Source organism: Scyliorhinus torazame, chromosome 26 (genome assembly GCF_047496885.1).
Source record: "Scyliorhinus torazame isolate Kashiwa2021f chromosome 26, sScyTor2.1, whole genome shotgun sequence".
Classification (NCBI taxonomy): Eukaryota; Metazoa; Chordata; class Chondrichthyes; order Carcharhiniformes; family Scyliorhinidae; genus Scyliorhinus; species Scyliorhinus torazame.
In genome coordinates, this window is record NC_092732.1 from 44,922,801 (window position 1) to 44,938,639 (window position 15,839).

Sequence of the window (15,839 nt, forward strand, 5' to 3'; positions counted from 1 at the left end):
TGGGGGCAGTGTGTTATATGGGGCAGTGTGTTATATGGGGCAGTGTGCTATATGGGGCAGTGTGTTATATGGGGCAGTGTGTTATATGGGGCAGTGTGTTATATGGGGGCAGTGTGTTATATGGGGCAGTGTTATATGGGGGCAGTGTGCTATATGGGGGCAGTGTGTTATATGGGGCAGTGTGTTATATGGGGCAGTGTGTTATATGGGGCAGTGTTATATGGGGGCAGTGTGCTATATGGGGGCAGTGTGTTATATGGGGCAGTGTGTTACATGGGGCAGTGTGTTTCTGGGGCAGTGTGCTATATGGGGGCAGTGTGTTATATGGGGGCAGTGTGCTATATGGGGGCAGTGTGTTTCTGGGGCAGCGTGTTATATGGGGGCAGTGTGTTACATGGGGCAGTGTGTTACATGGGGCAGTGTGTTCTGCTGGAGTTTGGGGGAGTGAGGGATGCAGGTTAATTTGAGCGGGAAGTGGGTTTTGTTAGTTTCGGCTGGATGGAGGGGGGGGGGGGTCCCGGGCCGTTGGGGGGGGGGGGGGGGGGTGGCCGGGCCGGGCCGGTGGGTGGGGTTTGCTCGGCATGGGCGGGGTCTCCAGGTGCACTGGTACCTGTTGCAGGCGGAGCCTCTTGATTCGTGCCCAGGAGGTGGTGCAGTGCTGACTGTTCTCAGTGTCTGTGTCCCTGTGTGTGTCTCTGTCTGTGTCCCTGTCCGTGCCATGGAGCCGCGGCGCAGGGTGCCCGCCCTACTCTTGTTGGGGATGTTGCTGGGAGCAGGTGAGAGTTTCAAATCCCTCGGGAGTGAGCAGGAGAGAGGGGCAGGATGCGGGGGCAGCTGTGCGCTTTCCCCGGGGGGGCTCACCTTGGCACCCAGTTCCCTCAAAGTGGGAAGGTGCGGGGAGAAGCGTTGCAGTGGGTTGCAGAGCAGAGGTGTGAGGGCTGGGGTGCTGCTGGGGCAAAGGGGCAGCCTTTGGCAATGTTTCAGGCACTGTGATTGTGGGAGCTGAGGGTCCCTCCTGGCCCCCTGGGGCTGAGCTGGCTCCATGCTGTCTGAGCAAACCCCCCCCTTCCCCTTTGTCTGATCCGAAAGCCAGGCGTCCCCTCCCCCAGGGAACTGTTCGACTGGGAGGTCCATCACAGCCCAAACTGGCTGGAAAAACCAAAGAGACAAAGGGGTTGTGATGTTGAACAGAGATCTTGTGGGCAACACAGGGGCTGCTCCTTCACCCTGGGGTTGGTTAAATCGACTGCATCCCCTCCCCCATTGTCCACCACCATCCCACACCAGACCAGCCTAACCACTTCCCTGCCCAGTGCAAATCTGCAACTCACCCAGAGTCGCTGCTGAGGGGAAACTAGTCTTGCTCCATCTGTGGGAGGCATTGTGTATATTTCTGGTGTGTCGATAATCAACGGCGAATTAAACTGGCTAGGCGCCGAGTGCTGGGGAATGGGACTGGTGTGGATTGATTTTTTTTTTTTTAATTTAGAGTACCCAATTCTTTTTCCAATTAAGAGGCAATCTATCGCGGCCAATCCACCCACCGCGCACGTCTTTTTGGGTTGTGGGGGCGAATCCCACGCAGACACGGGGAGAATGTGCAAACTCCACACGGACAGTGACCCGGGGCCAGGATCGAACCCGGGTCCTCGGCTCCGTGAGGCAGCAGTGCTAACCACTGCGCCGCTCAGAAGTGTAGATTGATTTATTTCATGGTCGGCCTGGATAGATGCAATGGCGGCAGCAGGGTGGCGCAGGGGTTAGCCCTGCTGCCTCACGGTGCCGAGGGCCCCGGTTCGAATCCCGGCCCTGGGACACTGTCCGTCTGGAGTTTGCACATTCTCCCCGTGTCTGCGTGGGTCGCGCCCCCCACAACCCAAACATGTGCAGGGCAGGTGGGTTGGCCGCGCTAAATTGCCCCTGAATTGGCAAAAAAAATAATTGGCTAACTTTAAATTTACATTAAAAACATCGATAATATGTGGGCCGAAGGATCCTGTGTGACGACCGTGGCAATCCTGTGAACGGAAAGAATGTGGGTGGGGTGGCAGGATTGGCACTGCTTGGCATCAGCAGCAGGGCGAGCGAGTGTGGGGGGTGGGGGGGGGTGGCGGGGAGCAGAACTGTTACAAATTCTGACCCGTAACTCACTCTCGGGCCGGTGTTACTTTGACGCTGAATCACTTTGGTGAGGAATGAGTTGTTTGCCACACTCTCTCAGGGTGTGGTGCAAGCGGGGGAGAAGGGGGGGGAAGGCTGTGCTGTTACGAATCCAGTCGACAAGCTACCGTGCAGTGAAGGCAAGTTAAGTTAGTAACTGAGCTTTAAGCAATCTTGCAAAGCCACTGATTGAATTCTTTCTGACTGCATTTATGCTAAATTCCACACCAGTTTCTTCACTTGTTCATGAGATATGGGAGCAGAATTGGGCCATTCGTCCCATCGAGTCTGCTCCGCCATTCTATCATGCTTCTATGTTCCTCATCTGCTACCTACAATGTTACAGACCAAGAGCTGGATTGTGAAATCAGCCAGAGCACCTCCTCCCGGGAACACACGATCTAGGAGCGGGAGTCGGCAATTTAGCCTCCCGAGCCCAACACCCTCAATGTGATCATGGCTGGTCCCACCCTAGCCTCAACTCCACCCTCCTGCCCGTTCTCCATAACCCTTCAACCCATTACAAATCTGTCTAACCCCCTCCTTAAATTTACTCGCTGTCCCAGCATGCACTGCACTCTGGGGTCACGAATTCCACTGATCCACAGCCCATTGGAGGAAGTAGTTTCTCCTCAACTCAGTTTGAAATTTGCTACCTCCTATTCGGCGACTGTGACTGGCCGGACCAAGTCATCACACGGGCGAGCAAACAACATTATTATTTGTGGACTTCACCAAGCCCGAATCAAGCTCTCGGCCGCTGGCCAACGCAGGACATGATATCGAATTGGGGGCATTGGAATGCCCTTGTGGCTCAGGTTCCGCCCTAGACCGAGCATTTACTGATTGAGCCCTCTGGATATATTTCTGATTTGGGCAACAGGTGGGGAGGTGGGTTTGAGACCAGGAAGAGATCAGGGGCAGGATTCTCCGCAATTGGCGCGATGTCCGGCGCCAAAAAACGCACGAAACAGTCCGGCATCGCGCTGCCCCAAAGGTGCGGAATTCTCCGCATCTTGAGGGGCCGAGCCTTCACTGTGAGGGGCTTGGCCCGCGCCGGACTGATTTCCGCCCCGCCAGCTGGTGGGAAAGGCCTTTGGGCATCCCCGCGCATGCGCAGTGGAGGGGGTCTCTTCCGCCTCCGCCACAGTGGAGACCACGGCGAAGGCGGAAGGGAAAGAGTGCCCCCACGGCACAGGCCCCCCGCGGATCAGTGGGCCCCGATCGCGGGCCAGGCCACCGTGGGGGCACCCCCCAGGGCCAGATCGCCCCCCCCCCCCCAAGACCCCGGAGTCTGCCCGCGCCGCCTTGTACCGCCGGTAAGAGAGGTGGTTTGATTCTCGCCAGCGGGACTGGCATTCCAGCAGCGGGACTTCGGCCCATCGCGACCGGAGAATCGGCGGGGGGGAGGGGGGCCCGCCAACCAGCGCGGCGCGATTCCCGGCACCGGATATTCGGCGGGGGCGGGATTCACGCCAGCCCCCAGCGATTCTCCGACCCGGCGGGGGGGGGTCGGAGAATCCCACCCCAGGCATGATCTGATTGAATTATAACCAAAAATAATTTAGAGTACCCAATTATTTTATTCCAATTAAGGGGCAATTTAGCGCGGCCAATCCACCTAACCTGCACAACTTTTGGGTTGTGGGGGCGAAACCCACGCAGACACGGGGAGAATGTGCAAACTCCACACGGACAGTGACCCAGAGCCGGGATCGAACCTGGGACCTCAGCGCCGCAGCCCCAGTGCTAACCCCACCACTGAATTGGGTTCTCTAAATTTATTTTTATAAAATCGTAGAATCATAGAATTTACAGTGCAGAAGGAGGCCATTCGGCCCATCGAGTCTGCACCGGCCCTCGGAAAGAGCAGCCTACTTAAGTCCACTCCCCCACCCTATCCCCGTAACCCTACCTAATCCTTTTGGACACTAAGGGTAATTTAATACGGTCAATCTGCCGCACATCTTTGGACTGGATAGACAAGGGTTGTTTTCCTGGCTGCACAGAAGGCCAAGGGGGACCTGAGTGAGGTGTATGAGGAGCGTAGATAGGGTGGCCAGGAAGGAACTTTCTTCCTTAGCGGAGGGATCGATAACCAGGGGGCATAGATTTAATGTGTCGGAGGTTTCTAGGAAATGTGAGGGGAAGTCTTTGCACCCGGAAGGTTGTTGGAATCTGGAACAGCTGGGAACTGAAGAAGGATTTAGATGACCACGTGAAATACCATAGCACACACGTCTATGGGCCAAGTGCTGGGACATGGGGTTGCAGAAGATAGATGTTTGATGGCCAGTGCAGACAGGATGGGCAGGAGGGCCTCTGTCAGTTCTGTAAAAGCTCCATGACACTTTGCCCTACGTTTGTTCAAAGAGGTAGGTTTCAAGAAATGTCTTCAAGAAGGAGAGAGGTTGAGGGATTTAGAGGTGGAATCCCCAGGGGGCCTTCCAAAGAGCCTCAGAGCCAATGAGGGCATGAGGTTTCAAAGAACAAAGAACAATGCAGCACAGGAACAGGCCCTTCGGCCCTCCAAGCCTGCACCGATCACGTATCCTATCGAGACCAACCGCCTGGGTCCTTCTATACCCCGTCTGTTCATGTGCCTATACAGAGAAGTCTTAAAGGTCTCTAATGTATCTGCCCCACCCACCTCACTTGGCAGTGGCATTCCAGGCCACCACCACCCTCTGTGTAAAAAAACTTCCCCCGCACATCTCCACTGAACCTTTCCCCCCTCACCTTGAACTTGTGCCCCCTTGTAATTGTCATTTCCACCCTGGGAAAAAGCCTCCAATTGTTCACCCTATCTGTACCCGTAATAATTTTATAAACTTCAATCAGGTCGCCCCTCAGCCTCCGTCTATCCCGGGAGAACAATCCCCGTTTATTCAATCTCTCCTCATAGCTAATACCCTCCATACCAGGCAACACCCTGGTAAACCTTTTCTGTACTCTCTCCAAAGCCTCCACGTCCTTCTGGTAGTGCGGCGACCACTTAATTCAAACTTGTGAAGTTTCTCAACTTTTAAAGGCAGCTACCCACCTCTGTGTCGGAATCGGTGACCAGTGGTGTCCCGCAGGGATCTGTTCTGGGAGCTCTGCTCTTTGTGGTTTTTATAAATGACTTGGATGAGGAAGTGGAAAGGTGGGTTAGTAAGTTTGCCGATGACACGAAGGTTGGTGGAATTGTAGATAGTGTTGAGGGTTGTTGCAGGTTACAACAGGACATTGACAGGATGCAGAGCTGGGCTGAGAAGTGGCAGATGGAGTTCAACCTTGATAAATGTGAAGTGATTCATTTTGGACGGTCGAATTTGAATGCTGAACACAGGGTTAAAGGCAGGATTCTTGGAAGTGTGGAGGAACAGAGGGATCTTGGGGTCCACGTACATAGATCCCTCAAAGTTGCCACCCAGGTTGATAGGGTTGTTAAGAAGGCGTATGGTGTGTTGACTTTCATTAACAGGGGGATTGAGTTTGAGAGCCGCAAGGTTTTGCTGCAGCTTTATAAAACCCTAGTTAGACCACACTTGGAATATTGTGTCCAGTTCTGGTCGCCTCATTATAGGAAGGATGTGGACGCTTTGGAGAGGGTGCAGAGGAGATTTACCAGGATGCTGCCTGGACTGGAGGGCAGGTCTTATGAAGAAAGGTTGAGGGAGCTAGGGCTTTTCTCACTGGAGCGAAGAAGGCAACTTGATAGAGGTGGACAAGGCGATGAGAGGCATGGATAGAGTGGATAGCCAGAGACATTTACCCAGGGTGGAAATGGCTGTCACGAGGGGACATAATTTTAAGGTGATTGGAGGAAGGTATAGGGGAGATGTCAGAGGTTCTTTACACAGAGAGTGGTGGGTGTGTGGAATGCACTGCCAGCAGAGGTGGTGGAGTCAGAGTCATTCGGGACATTTAAGCGACTCGCAAACAGGCACATGGACAGCAGTAAATTGAAGGGGTGTAGGTGAGTTTGATCTCAGATTAGGCTAAATGGTCGGCACAGCATTGTGGGCCGAAGGGCCTGTACTGTGCTGTACTGTTCTATGTTCCAAGTTCTATGTTCAAACCTCATCAGTTTGCAAAGGGAGTGCCACATTCATTGTCAGCTCGAGGTGCTCCCCCGTGGGGGCAGCACGAAACGACTGACTCAACCAGGTTTACAGGAATCACTGGAACGATCGTGTCGCGTGTGATTCAACAAGCTCTGAGCAGTGACCTTGAGTCAGCTGATCGCAGTGACATCACAGGCCAGCCTTGTGAACACTTCTGTTTGCTGACCCAACCCCGTCACTCTGGTCAGCTATTATCCAGGGCCATTCCGCGCCCCCACCGCCCTGTCCCGGGTGCGTGCAGCCGCTCTCGCTAAAGATACCCCTTCCTTGCCGGGCTTCGGGGGGGATCGAATGCCCGAGGTAGCAGCGGCTCCAACCACTGGATTCTCCAGCAATCGCGAGCAACATCCCTTTTCTGTGACCCCGCACACCCAGTGCAAACTGTACCGCATCCAATTACAACTGCTGGCTCTCTTTTACCTCGGTACAGCTGCAGATTTTTAAAAAAAGAATTTAAGAGTACCCAATTATTTTTTTTCTCCACTTGAGGGGCGATTTAGCGCGGCCAATCCACCCACCCTGCACATCTTTGGGTTGTGGGGGTGAGACCCACGCAGACACGGGGAGAATGTGCAAACCCCGCACGGACAGTGACCCAGGGCCGGGATTCGAACCCGGATCCTCATCGCCGCAGTCCCAGTGCTAACCACTGCGCCCCATTCCAACCAGCAGTTTGTTTTTAATGACTAGATCCAGGTCTTGGGAAACGAACGTTACATATTTTTTCAGTCTGAAATTCGGGCAATAGCTGGCGTGTACTTTTTTTTTTTTTTGCTCTGTGTCGGATTCCTTCAGTTGTTGGCAGCTGATTAAGGGGCTTGCAATCCAACCGCCAGCACTCCCAGTATCGCCCCGCGTGAATGATGTTGTTTTTTTTTGTTGGCCAAGTTACAGAGTAACTAATAAGTTACTGCCTGTCTAACGGCGTGGATGGTTTTCCCAGTCAGGCAGGGTTACAGCTCAGTGTGGGCCCGGCTTCTGTGGGTCTTCCCATTCTGCTTGTCACCCCTTCCCCCCGAAAGAAATTCATCTTACCCCCCCCTCCCCCAGCCCCACCCCCACCCTCCAGTTAGAGGGGAGAAAGTGTATTGTTTTTCTCCCGCTCCATCTCCACACCATACCTGCTCAGGTATGTACAAGTTTCCAAGTTGTCCAGGTAAAGTACATCGCGTGCCAAACTCACTGAGTATTGCCAGCAAGTTCTGGTCTTATTTCAGATTTACAGCATCTTCAATTTGGAATTGCTTTCAGTGTAATTATTGGAAGTGGTTCTCGACACAGCCCAAGTGCCCAGTCAGTGTGGGGACAGACTACATTGGCGCAGTGGTATTGCCACTAGATGAGTAATGCAGAGAGCCAGGGTAATGCTCTGTGACCCTGGGTCCGATCCCATTTCACTTCAGAAGAAAGAAAATCTGGAATGAAGAGGGGCAGCAGGGCGGCGCAGCGGTTAGCACTGCTGCCTCACGGCGCTGAGGACCCGGGTTCGATCCCGGCTCTGGGTCACTGTCCGTGTGGAGTTTGCACATTCTCCCCGTGTCTGCGTGGGTTTCGCCCCCACGACCCAAAGATGTGCTGGGTAGGTGGATCGCCCCTTCATTGGAAATAAAAAAGAATTGGGCATTCTAAATTAAAACAAAAGTCTCATGATAGCGCAAGAACGAATAAAAAGAACTGATCAATCACAGTGGGGCTGATTTATTTTTATTTTATAAGTTTAGAATACCCAATTTATTTTTTTTCAATTCAGGGGCAATTTAGCGCGGCCAATCCACCGACCCAGCACACCTTTGGGTTGTGGGGGCGAAACCCACGCAGACACGGGGAGAATGTGCAAACTCCACACGGACAGTGACCCAGAGCCGGGATCGAACCTGGGACCTCGGCGCCGTGAGGCAGCAGTGCTAACTGGATCTGACTTATAAATAATCTTATCAAAAGTTCCCCCCCTTCAAAGGGGGGAATAACTAATAGAAAACGACATCATATAAAACAAAGCAAACTAACCAAATGCACTGCAGGTAAAATGTTTCTAAAGCCCCTGAAGATTTTTAAATTGATCAATAAAAGGTTGGCTTGCTCCAGTGTCATCAGCTGGAGAAGTAATAGTCAACTGCACAGAGTTACAATCCAATCCCCCTTTGTGATTGAATCGGGGGGGCAGGATGTGGAGGAGAGCTTGCTTAACTCAATCATTCAAACTGACCTCAATCTTACATTCCAATTGCAAACCCTCGTAACTTGCATTGATAAAGCGCAGGAAAGAATCAGACAAAAATGTCTACTGTGCCCAGTACGATCGTGGAATAGGGAACAACTACTGGGTCAAAGAGTTAGGTTTTCGGGGAGGTTTTCGGAACAGATTCTGGAGTTTCGGTACTCAATTGGGCTTGACCAACCTTTTCACTCATGTTGGGGGGGCGGGGGGGGGAATGGGGCGGGGGGAGGGAGGGGGGAGATGGGGAGGAGAGGGGAGGGGAGGAGCACATTTGTACTTTTGTACAAGCCTGCCCTCGATTGTTGAAGGCACCTCAGCCAATTTTGGCGAGAAGGTAAGTGAGGTTGTGCAAGACATCAGAGTTGGAGAAACAACATTTTCGGAAGGTGTTAAGGGCTGGAGGAGGTTACAGAGATGTAAGGATTGGAACAAAGGGACTGGAATTTTTAAACGGTGTCGTTGCTGGACCAGGTCAGCGAGTGGAGGCAGGGGTGATGGTGTAAGCGGGACTCGGAGTAAGTTTGGACATGGGCAGTTCTGGGTCAGATAAGGTGGCAGCGTTGCGAACAGTCTGGTTTCAGTGTGAGATGGCGGCCGGGGGAGATGATGAATTATAGGATAGGAAATTACAGCAACTATGTGACCATTCACTGAGGGGCAATGGTTAGAAGTCACCCTCACAGCTCTGTCCCTTACCACGTGTCCCAAATGATTCTGCATGTGCCAAATGTGAGTTTATGCTCCTTGTTGTCATCGCTTACCCAGGACAAGGTACAAAAGTTAGAAGTAAGTTTTAGGGATAACTATTAAATAGTGCCAAGACTGGTGGGTTGGGGGGGGGACCAGCCCTGGGAGCCCAAAGACTGTGTACAATGTGACTTCAGTGTGTCATCTTTCCTTATTCTCTTAGATCCCCATCTTTGATTATTTTGTATCTGTAAATACGATGACATGATGAATGCGATTATCTTATGCAGGATCTGAGCTCCTGTACAGCAGACTTTCAATTGACAACAAGTTTCACCCATGCAAAGTAGAGATTAGAATCTTACTGAAAGAGTTGAAAGAGAGAAAATGAGCCTGGAGCAGGAATGTTTTGATAAGGAGCTTTGACAAAGAGTCATCGGACTCGAATCGTTCGCTCCTTCCTCTCCCTACAGATGCTGCCAGACCTGCTGAGATTTTCCAGCATTTTCTCTTTGGTTTCAGGTTCCAGCATCCGCAGTAATTTGCTTTTACCCAGTGTTCCTACAGGGAACAGATCAGTCCGAGGGGGAGTCGTTGAGGAGTCTGGTAGCTGTGCGGAAGAAGTTGTTCCCATGTCTGGATGTGCGGGTCTTCAGACGTCTGCATCGTCTGCCTGATGGAAGGGTCTGGAAGAAGGCAATGCCTGGGTGGGAGGGGTCTCTGATAATGCTGTCTGCCTTCCCGAGGCAGCGGGAGGTGTAGACAGAATCCACGTGAGAGCGGCGAGCTTGTGTGATGCGTTGGGCTCAGTTCACCAGCTTTAATGTTTCATCCGAAGTACATCTTTTTGTTTGAAAATTTAGAGTACCCAATTATTTTTTTTCCAATTAAGGGGCAATTTAGCGCGGCCAATCCACCTGCCCTGCACATCTTTGGGTTGTGGGGGTGAGACCCACGCAGACACGGGGAGAATGTGCAAACTCCACACGGGACAGTGACCCGGGGCCGGGATTCGAACCCGGGACCTCGGCGCCGTGAGGCAGCAGTGCTAACTGCCCCCGAAGTACATCTTTAATATGATACTTTCTCAGGATCTCATTGGAGCAGCATAGTGGTTAGCACTGCTGCCCCATAGGGTCCTGGGTTCAATTCCTGCCTCGGGCACTGTCTGTGCGGAGTCTGCACGTTCTCCACATGTGTCCTCCGGGTGCTCCGGTTTCCTCCCACAGCCCAAAGTTGGGCAGGTTAGGGGGACTGGCCGTGATCAATGCGGGAGGTTACAAGGATGGGGCGGGGGAGTGGGCCTAGGTACGGTACTGTTTCGGAGGGTCGGTGCAGCATCGATGGGCCAAATGGCCTCGTTCTGTACTGTACGGATTCTATGGATTAATTAAAGTGTCAGCGTACATCAGATTGTGATACTCACTGGAGGGCATTAGCTATGAGGGGAGGTTGGATAAACTCAGATTAGGGCAGCACGGTGGGGCAGTGGGTTCGCACTGTTGCATCACGGCGCCGAGGACCCGGGTTCGATCCCGGCCCTGGGTCACTGTCCGTGTGGAATTTGCACATTCTCCCCGTGTCTGTGTGGGTTTCACCCCCACAACCCAAAGATGTGCAGGGTAGGTGGATTGGCCACGCTAAATTGCCCCTTAATTGGAAAAAAATGAATTGGGTACTCTACATTTTATTTTTTTTTAAAGAAAAAAAAGGGATATAAACTCAGATCGACGTTTACAAAACTATTACTGACATGGCCAGAGCGGATAATCAGAATTCCCAGAGTGGGAAAGTCAATTACTAGGGGGCATAGGTTTAAGGTGAGAGGGGCAAGGTTTAGAGGAGATGTACGAGGCAAGTTTTTTACGCAGAGGGTAGTGGGTGCCTGGAACTCGCTACCGGAGGAGGTGGTGGAAGCAGGGACGATAGGGACATTTAAGGGGCATCTTGACAAATATATGAATAGGATGGGAATAGAGGGATACGGACCCAGGAAGTGTAGAAGATTGTAGTTTAGTCGGGCAGCATGGTCGGCACGGGCTTGGAGGGCCGAAGGGCCTGTTCCTGTGCTGTACTTTGTTCTTTGTACATCGGAAGGTGGGTGTTAAGGATACCTGGTCAACAGTGGCTAAGAGGCCGGACCAGATGTCGTAATGCTTTTAAGTTTTAGCGCAGTGCGGAAAGATCGATTCATTCCAGGAGTGATAATATAAGAAATAGAGTTTGGTTATTTTATAAACAAACTTTATTAAAACAAAAGAAAAGAATATTTAAACTTTTAAACTGCAAGCTGAACGCTAACAGATTACATGCATGTTTCTTAACCTTAACACAGGAGTCCCCATTAAACGACACTGTACATGAAAATGCAGCTCTTGTTCCACTTACACAGACAGACAAAGGCAATACTTACATTTACAAAGCACTTTATTTCTGGTCGGGCCATTTCTTCGGAATCTTTTTTTCAAGTCTGACTCGGTGGCAACGTTCACCCTGGTTGATTTCCACAGCCTTCTTTCTGTAACTGTTCCAAACAGCGTTCCTTGTCTCTCTCTCTCTCTCTCTCTCTCTCTCTCTAGCTCCGCCCATCCTCCCTCAAACACAGGTTCTCCCCTGAGCTGGTCGGACTTGGCTGGTCGGCACGGTGGCACAGTGGTTAGCACTGTCGCTTCACAGCTCCAGGGTCCCGGGTTCGATTCCCGGCTTGGGTCACTGTCTGTGCGGAGTCTGCACGTCCTCCCCCCGTGTATGCGTGGGTTTCCTCCGGGTGCTCCGGTTTCCTCCCACAAGTCCCAAAAGACGTGCTTGTTAGGTAATTTGGACATTCTGAATTCTCCCTCTGTGTACCCGAACAGGCGCCGCAATGTGGAGACTAGGGGCTTTTCACAGTAACTTCATTGCAGTGTTAATGTAAGCCTACTTGTGATGATAAAGATTATTATTATTCTCGTTATCTTGGCTGAATTCTCACTCCTGTTTATACAAAAGAACAGAATTATACCATTCATATAATAATAATCTTTATTATCACAAGTAGGCTTACATTGCAGTGAAATTACTGTGAAAAGTCCCAAGCTGGGAATCGAACCTGGTACCCTGGAGCTGTGAAGCCACAATGCTAACCACTGTGCTGCCGTGCTCTCCCATATGCAACTAACCTTCCATTGATGGACGAATAGGTTATCTGCCAATGATGGGCTGATGGCTGGTCAAACAACGTTGTCCCGAATGGCAATGGATCCTCGGTGGATCATCTTATCTGAACCGGGACATCCTATGTGTTCCTGGTAACAAAGTTACGTCTCAATGGGATAAGTTAACTCAGGCTGTGGTCGTATCCCTCTAACACTGTTGCTAGCAGTCATTTCCATCAGTCTGTTTAACCCCTAAATTGCCTGCTACATCTTGGACCCCAAGTTCCTAACATCTCCCCACCATGACACAGGGTAAAGACTCAAGTGGGCTTCTTTCACACAGCACTTTACTCGGGTGAGGCAAGAGGGTTGGTGCATCAATGTTGGTTGGCACACTCAGTATTAATGACAGAGCTATTGTGGGGGAGCTCCATCAGCTTTCCATCAGTGTGCGAGAACAGCTTTCTACCAAAGCGGTGGAAGATTCATGTGAACCAGAATCTGCTTTGTTGAAGATTGTTACTCCCCCTTCCCGCCTGTCACTCTCACAATGATGGCTTTTGTTTTTTGGTCTTTTTCAGTGGAAGGGACAAGTCCGACAGTTGTGAACACGGATGGAGATGTTTCATCACCTTCCACAAGTACAGGGGGGATCACATCCTCCACCCCTGTACCACTGGCAAACGGGACATCAGCAACTCCACTGGCAAACGGGACATTGGCGACTCCCCTGGTAAACGGGACCTCTGCCACCCCACTGGCAAATGGGACATTGGAGACTCCCCTGGTAAACGGGACCTCTTCCACCCCACTGGCAAACGGGACATCGGCAACTCCACTGGCAAACGGGACCTCTGCCACCCCACTGGCAAACGGGACCTCAGCCACCCCACTGGCAAACGGGACATCAGCAACTCCACTGGCAAACGGGACATTGGCGACTCCCCTGGTAAACGGGACCTCTGCCACCCCACTGGCAAATGGGACATTGGAGACTCCCCTGGTAAACGGGACCTCTTCCACCCCACTGGCAAACGGGACATCGGCAACTCCACTGGCAAACGGGACCTCTGCCACCCCACTGGCAAACGGGACATTGGCGACTCCCCTGGTAAACGGGACCTCTGCCACCCCACTGGCAAATGGGACCTTAACCAACCCACTGGCAAATGGGACCTCTCCCACCCCACTGGCAAACGGGACCTCTTCCACCGCACTGGCAAACGGGACCTCTGCCACCCCACTGGCAAACGGGACCTTGACCAACCCACTGGCAAACGGGACCTCTGCCACCGCACTGGCAAACGGGACCTTGACCAACCCACTGGCAAACGGGACCTCTGCCACCGCACTGTCAAACGGGACCTTGACCACCCCACTGGCAAACGGGACCTTGACCAACCCACTGGCAAACGGGACCTCTGCCACCCCACTGGCAAACGGGACCTTGACCACCCCACTGGCAAACGGGACCTTGACCACCCCACTGGCAAACGGGACCTCTGCCACCGCACTGGCAAACGGGACCTCTTCCACCCCACTGGCAAACGGGACCTTGACCACCCCACTGGCAAACGGGACCTTGACCAACCCACTGGCAAACGGGACCTCTGCCACCCCACTGGCAAACGGGACCTTGACCACCCCACTGGCAAACGGGACCTCTGCCACCGCACTGGCAAACGGGACCTCTTCCACCCCACTGGCAAACGGGACCTTGACCACCGCACTGGCAAACGGGACCTCTGCCACCGCACTGGCAAACGGGACCTCTTCCACCCCACTGGCAAACGGGACCTTGACCAACCCACTGGCAAACGGGACCTCTGCCACTCCACTGGCAAACGGGACCTCTCCCACCCCACTGGCAAATGGGACCTTGACCAACCCACTGGCAAACGGGACCTCTGCCACCCCACTGGCAAACGGGACCTCTGCCACCCCACTGGCAAACGGGACCTCTCCCACCCCACTGGCAAACGGGACCTCTCCCACCGCACTGGCAAACGGGACCTCTCCCACCGCACTGGCAAACGGGACCTCTTCCACCGCACTGGCAAACGGGACCTCTTCCACCGCACTGGCAAACGGGACCTCTTCCACCCCACTGGCAAACGGGACCTCTTCCACCGCACTGGCAAACGGGACCTCTTCCACCGCACTGGCAAACGGGACCTCTTCCACCCCACTGGCAAACGGGACCTTGACCAACCCACTGGCAAACGGGACCACTGCCACCCCACTGGCAAACGGGACCTTGACCAACCCACTGGCAAACGGGACCTCTGCCACTCCACTGGCAAACGGGACCTCTCCCACCCCACTGGCAAACGGGACCACTGCCACCCCACTGGCAAACGGGACCTCTGCCACCCCACTGGCAAACGGGACCTCTGCCACCCCACTGGCAAACGGGACCTCTGCCACCCCACTGGCAAACGGGACCTCTGCCACCCCACTGGCAAACGGGACCTCTGCCACCCCACTGTCAAACGGGACCTCGACTCCTCCTCCAATGAGCAACAGCACCTATTCGCCGCCCGGGAACAGCAGCACGCCTGCCCCACTGGTCACTGGTTCAGCTGTAACAAGTAACCCCACACTGTTCTCGACCGCAGCCGCCACTGGCGTGACAACTGAAGTGAATTCAACTGCACACTCGTACTCTACAACTGGTGCCGTGTCACCGGACAATACAAGGACGACGATGAACGGGACAACCAGTTCTAGTTCGATGGCTCAGTCCACAACCTCTTCGCCGATGGCTTCTACAACTGTTTCTAACGCGACCGGTGCAACTTCCACCAAGATAACGACAGCGACCCCGAGCACCGCGACTGTCACGCCAACACCAACTCCTGTGACAAACTCCACCGCTTCGGGGGCGGCCGTCACAACGCGGGCTACCGCGCCAACGTCCGCCAACGCCAGCCTTGGTCTGACTACTACATCTGGCAGCACGGCCAATAACATGTCCACCAGCAGCATGCTGTCGAGCGACGCCACGGGGTCCACTGTGCCACCAACCATGAGGACCACCAGCAAGGCGCCGATTACCATCTCAGCCCCGGCTTTAAACTTCAATGTGACTTTCAGAATCGTCAACAAGAATTTCAGTCGAACCCTGACAGACAGATCCTCTTCAGAGTTCAAGAAGCTGCGCGACGAAGTGATCAAAGCAGTAAGTCTAATAGTATCAACATTGAAAATGCATGTGCTGATTAACACACACTACATCTTCCAGCCCTCGTGCTCCCCAACCTGCTTCCATAATCCCCAACTTAATGGGTGAAAATATCTGTTCCCAAGCGGAAATACTGAGACCGATACACTGGGAAAATCCTCAAAATGTGTAGCAGCAGAGGGAGTAAAATGGGCCTTAATGGCCATGGGACGGGACGGGGAGAATTTGGGAAACTTTCTTAGATCCCTGGTAATCAGGGCAGCACGGCGGGGCGGGGGTTAGCACTGCTGCCTCACGGCGCCGGGGTCCCGGGTTCGATCCCGGCCCCGGGTCACTGCCCGTGCGGA

General features: G+C 53.2%; 1 protein-coding gene across 11 annotated transcripts in view; it reads left to right on the plus strand.

The window, feature by feature from the left end:
* The first annotated feature begins 632 nt into the window (after positions 1–632).
* LOC140403032 (uncharacterized) overlaps positions 633–15,839 on the plus strand; it is a 44,308-nt gene continuing 29,101 nt past the window's right edge. The window contains exons 1-4 of one of the 11 annotated variants that reach the window (XM_072490706.1): positions 633–776; positions 12,890–13,754; positions 13,809–13,835; positions 13,890–15,489. In XM_072490706.1, coding sequence (XP_072346807.1) covers positions 719–776; positions 12,890–13,754; positions 13,809–13,835; positions 13,890–15,489 — 2,550 coding nt within the window. In that variant the 5' untranslated portion in view covers positions 633–718. Of the gene's footprint in view, positions 777–12,889; positions 15,490–15,839 lie in introns of all 11 variants that reach the window. The other 10 variants (XM_072490708.1, XM_072490701.1, XM_072490705.1 and 7 more) reach the window with 10 other exon arrangements.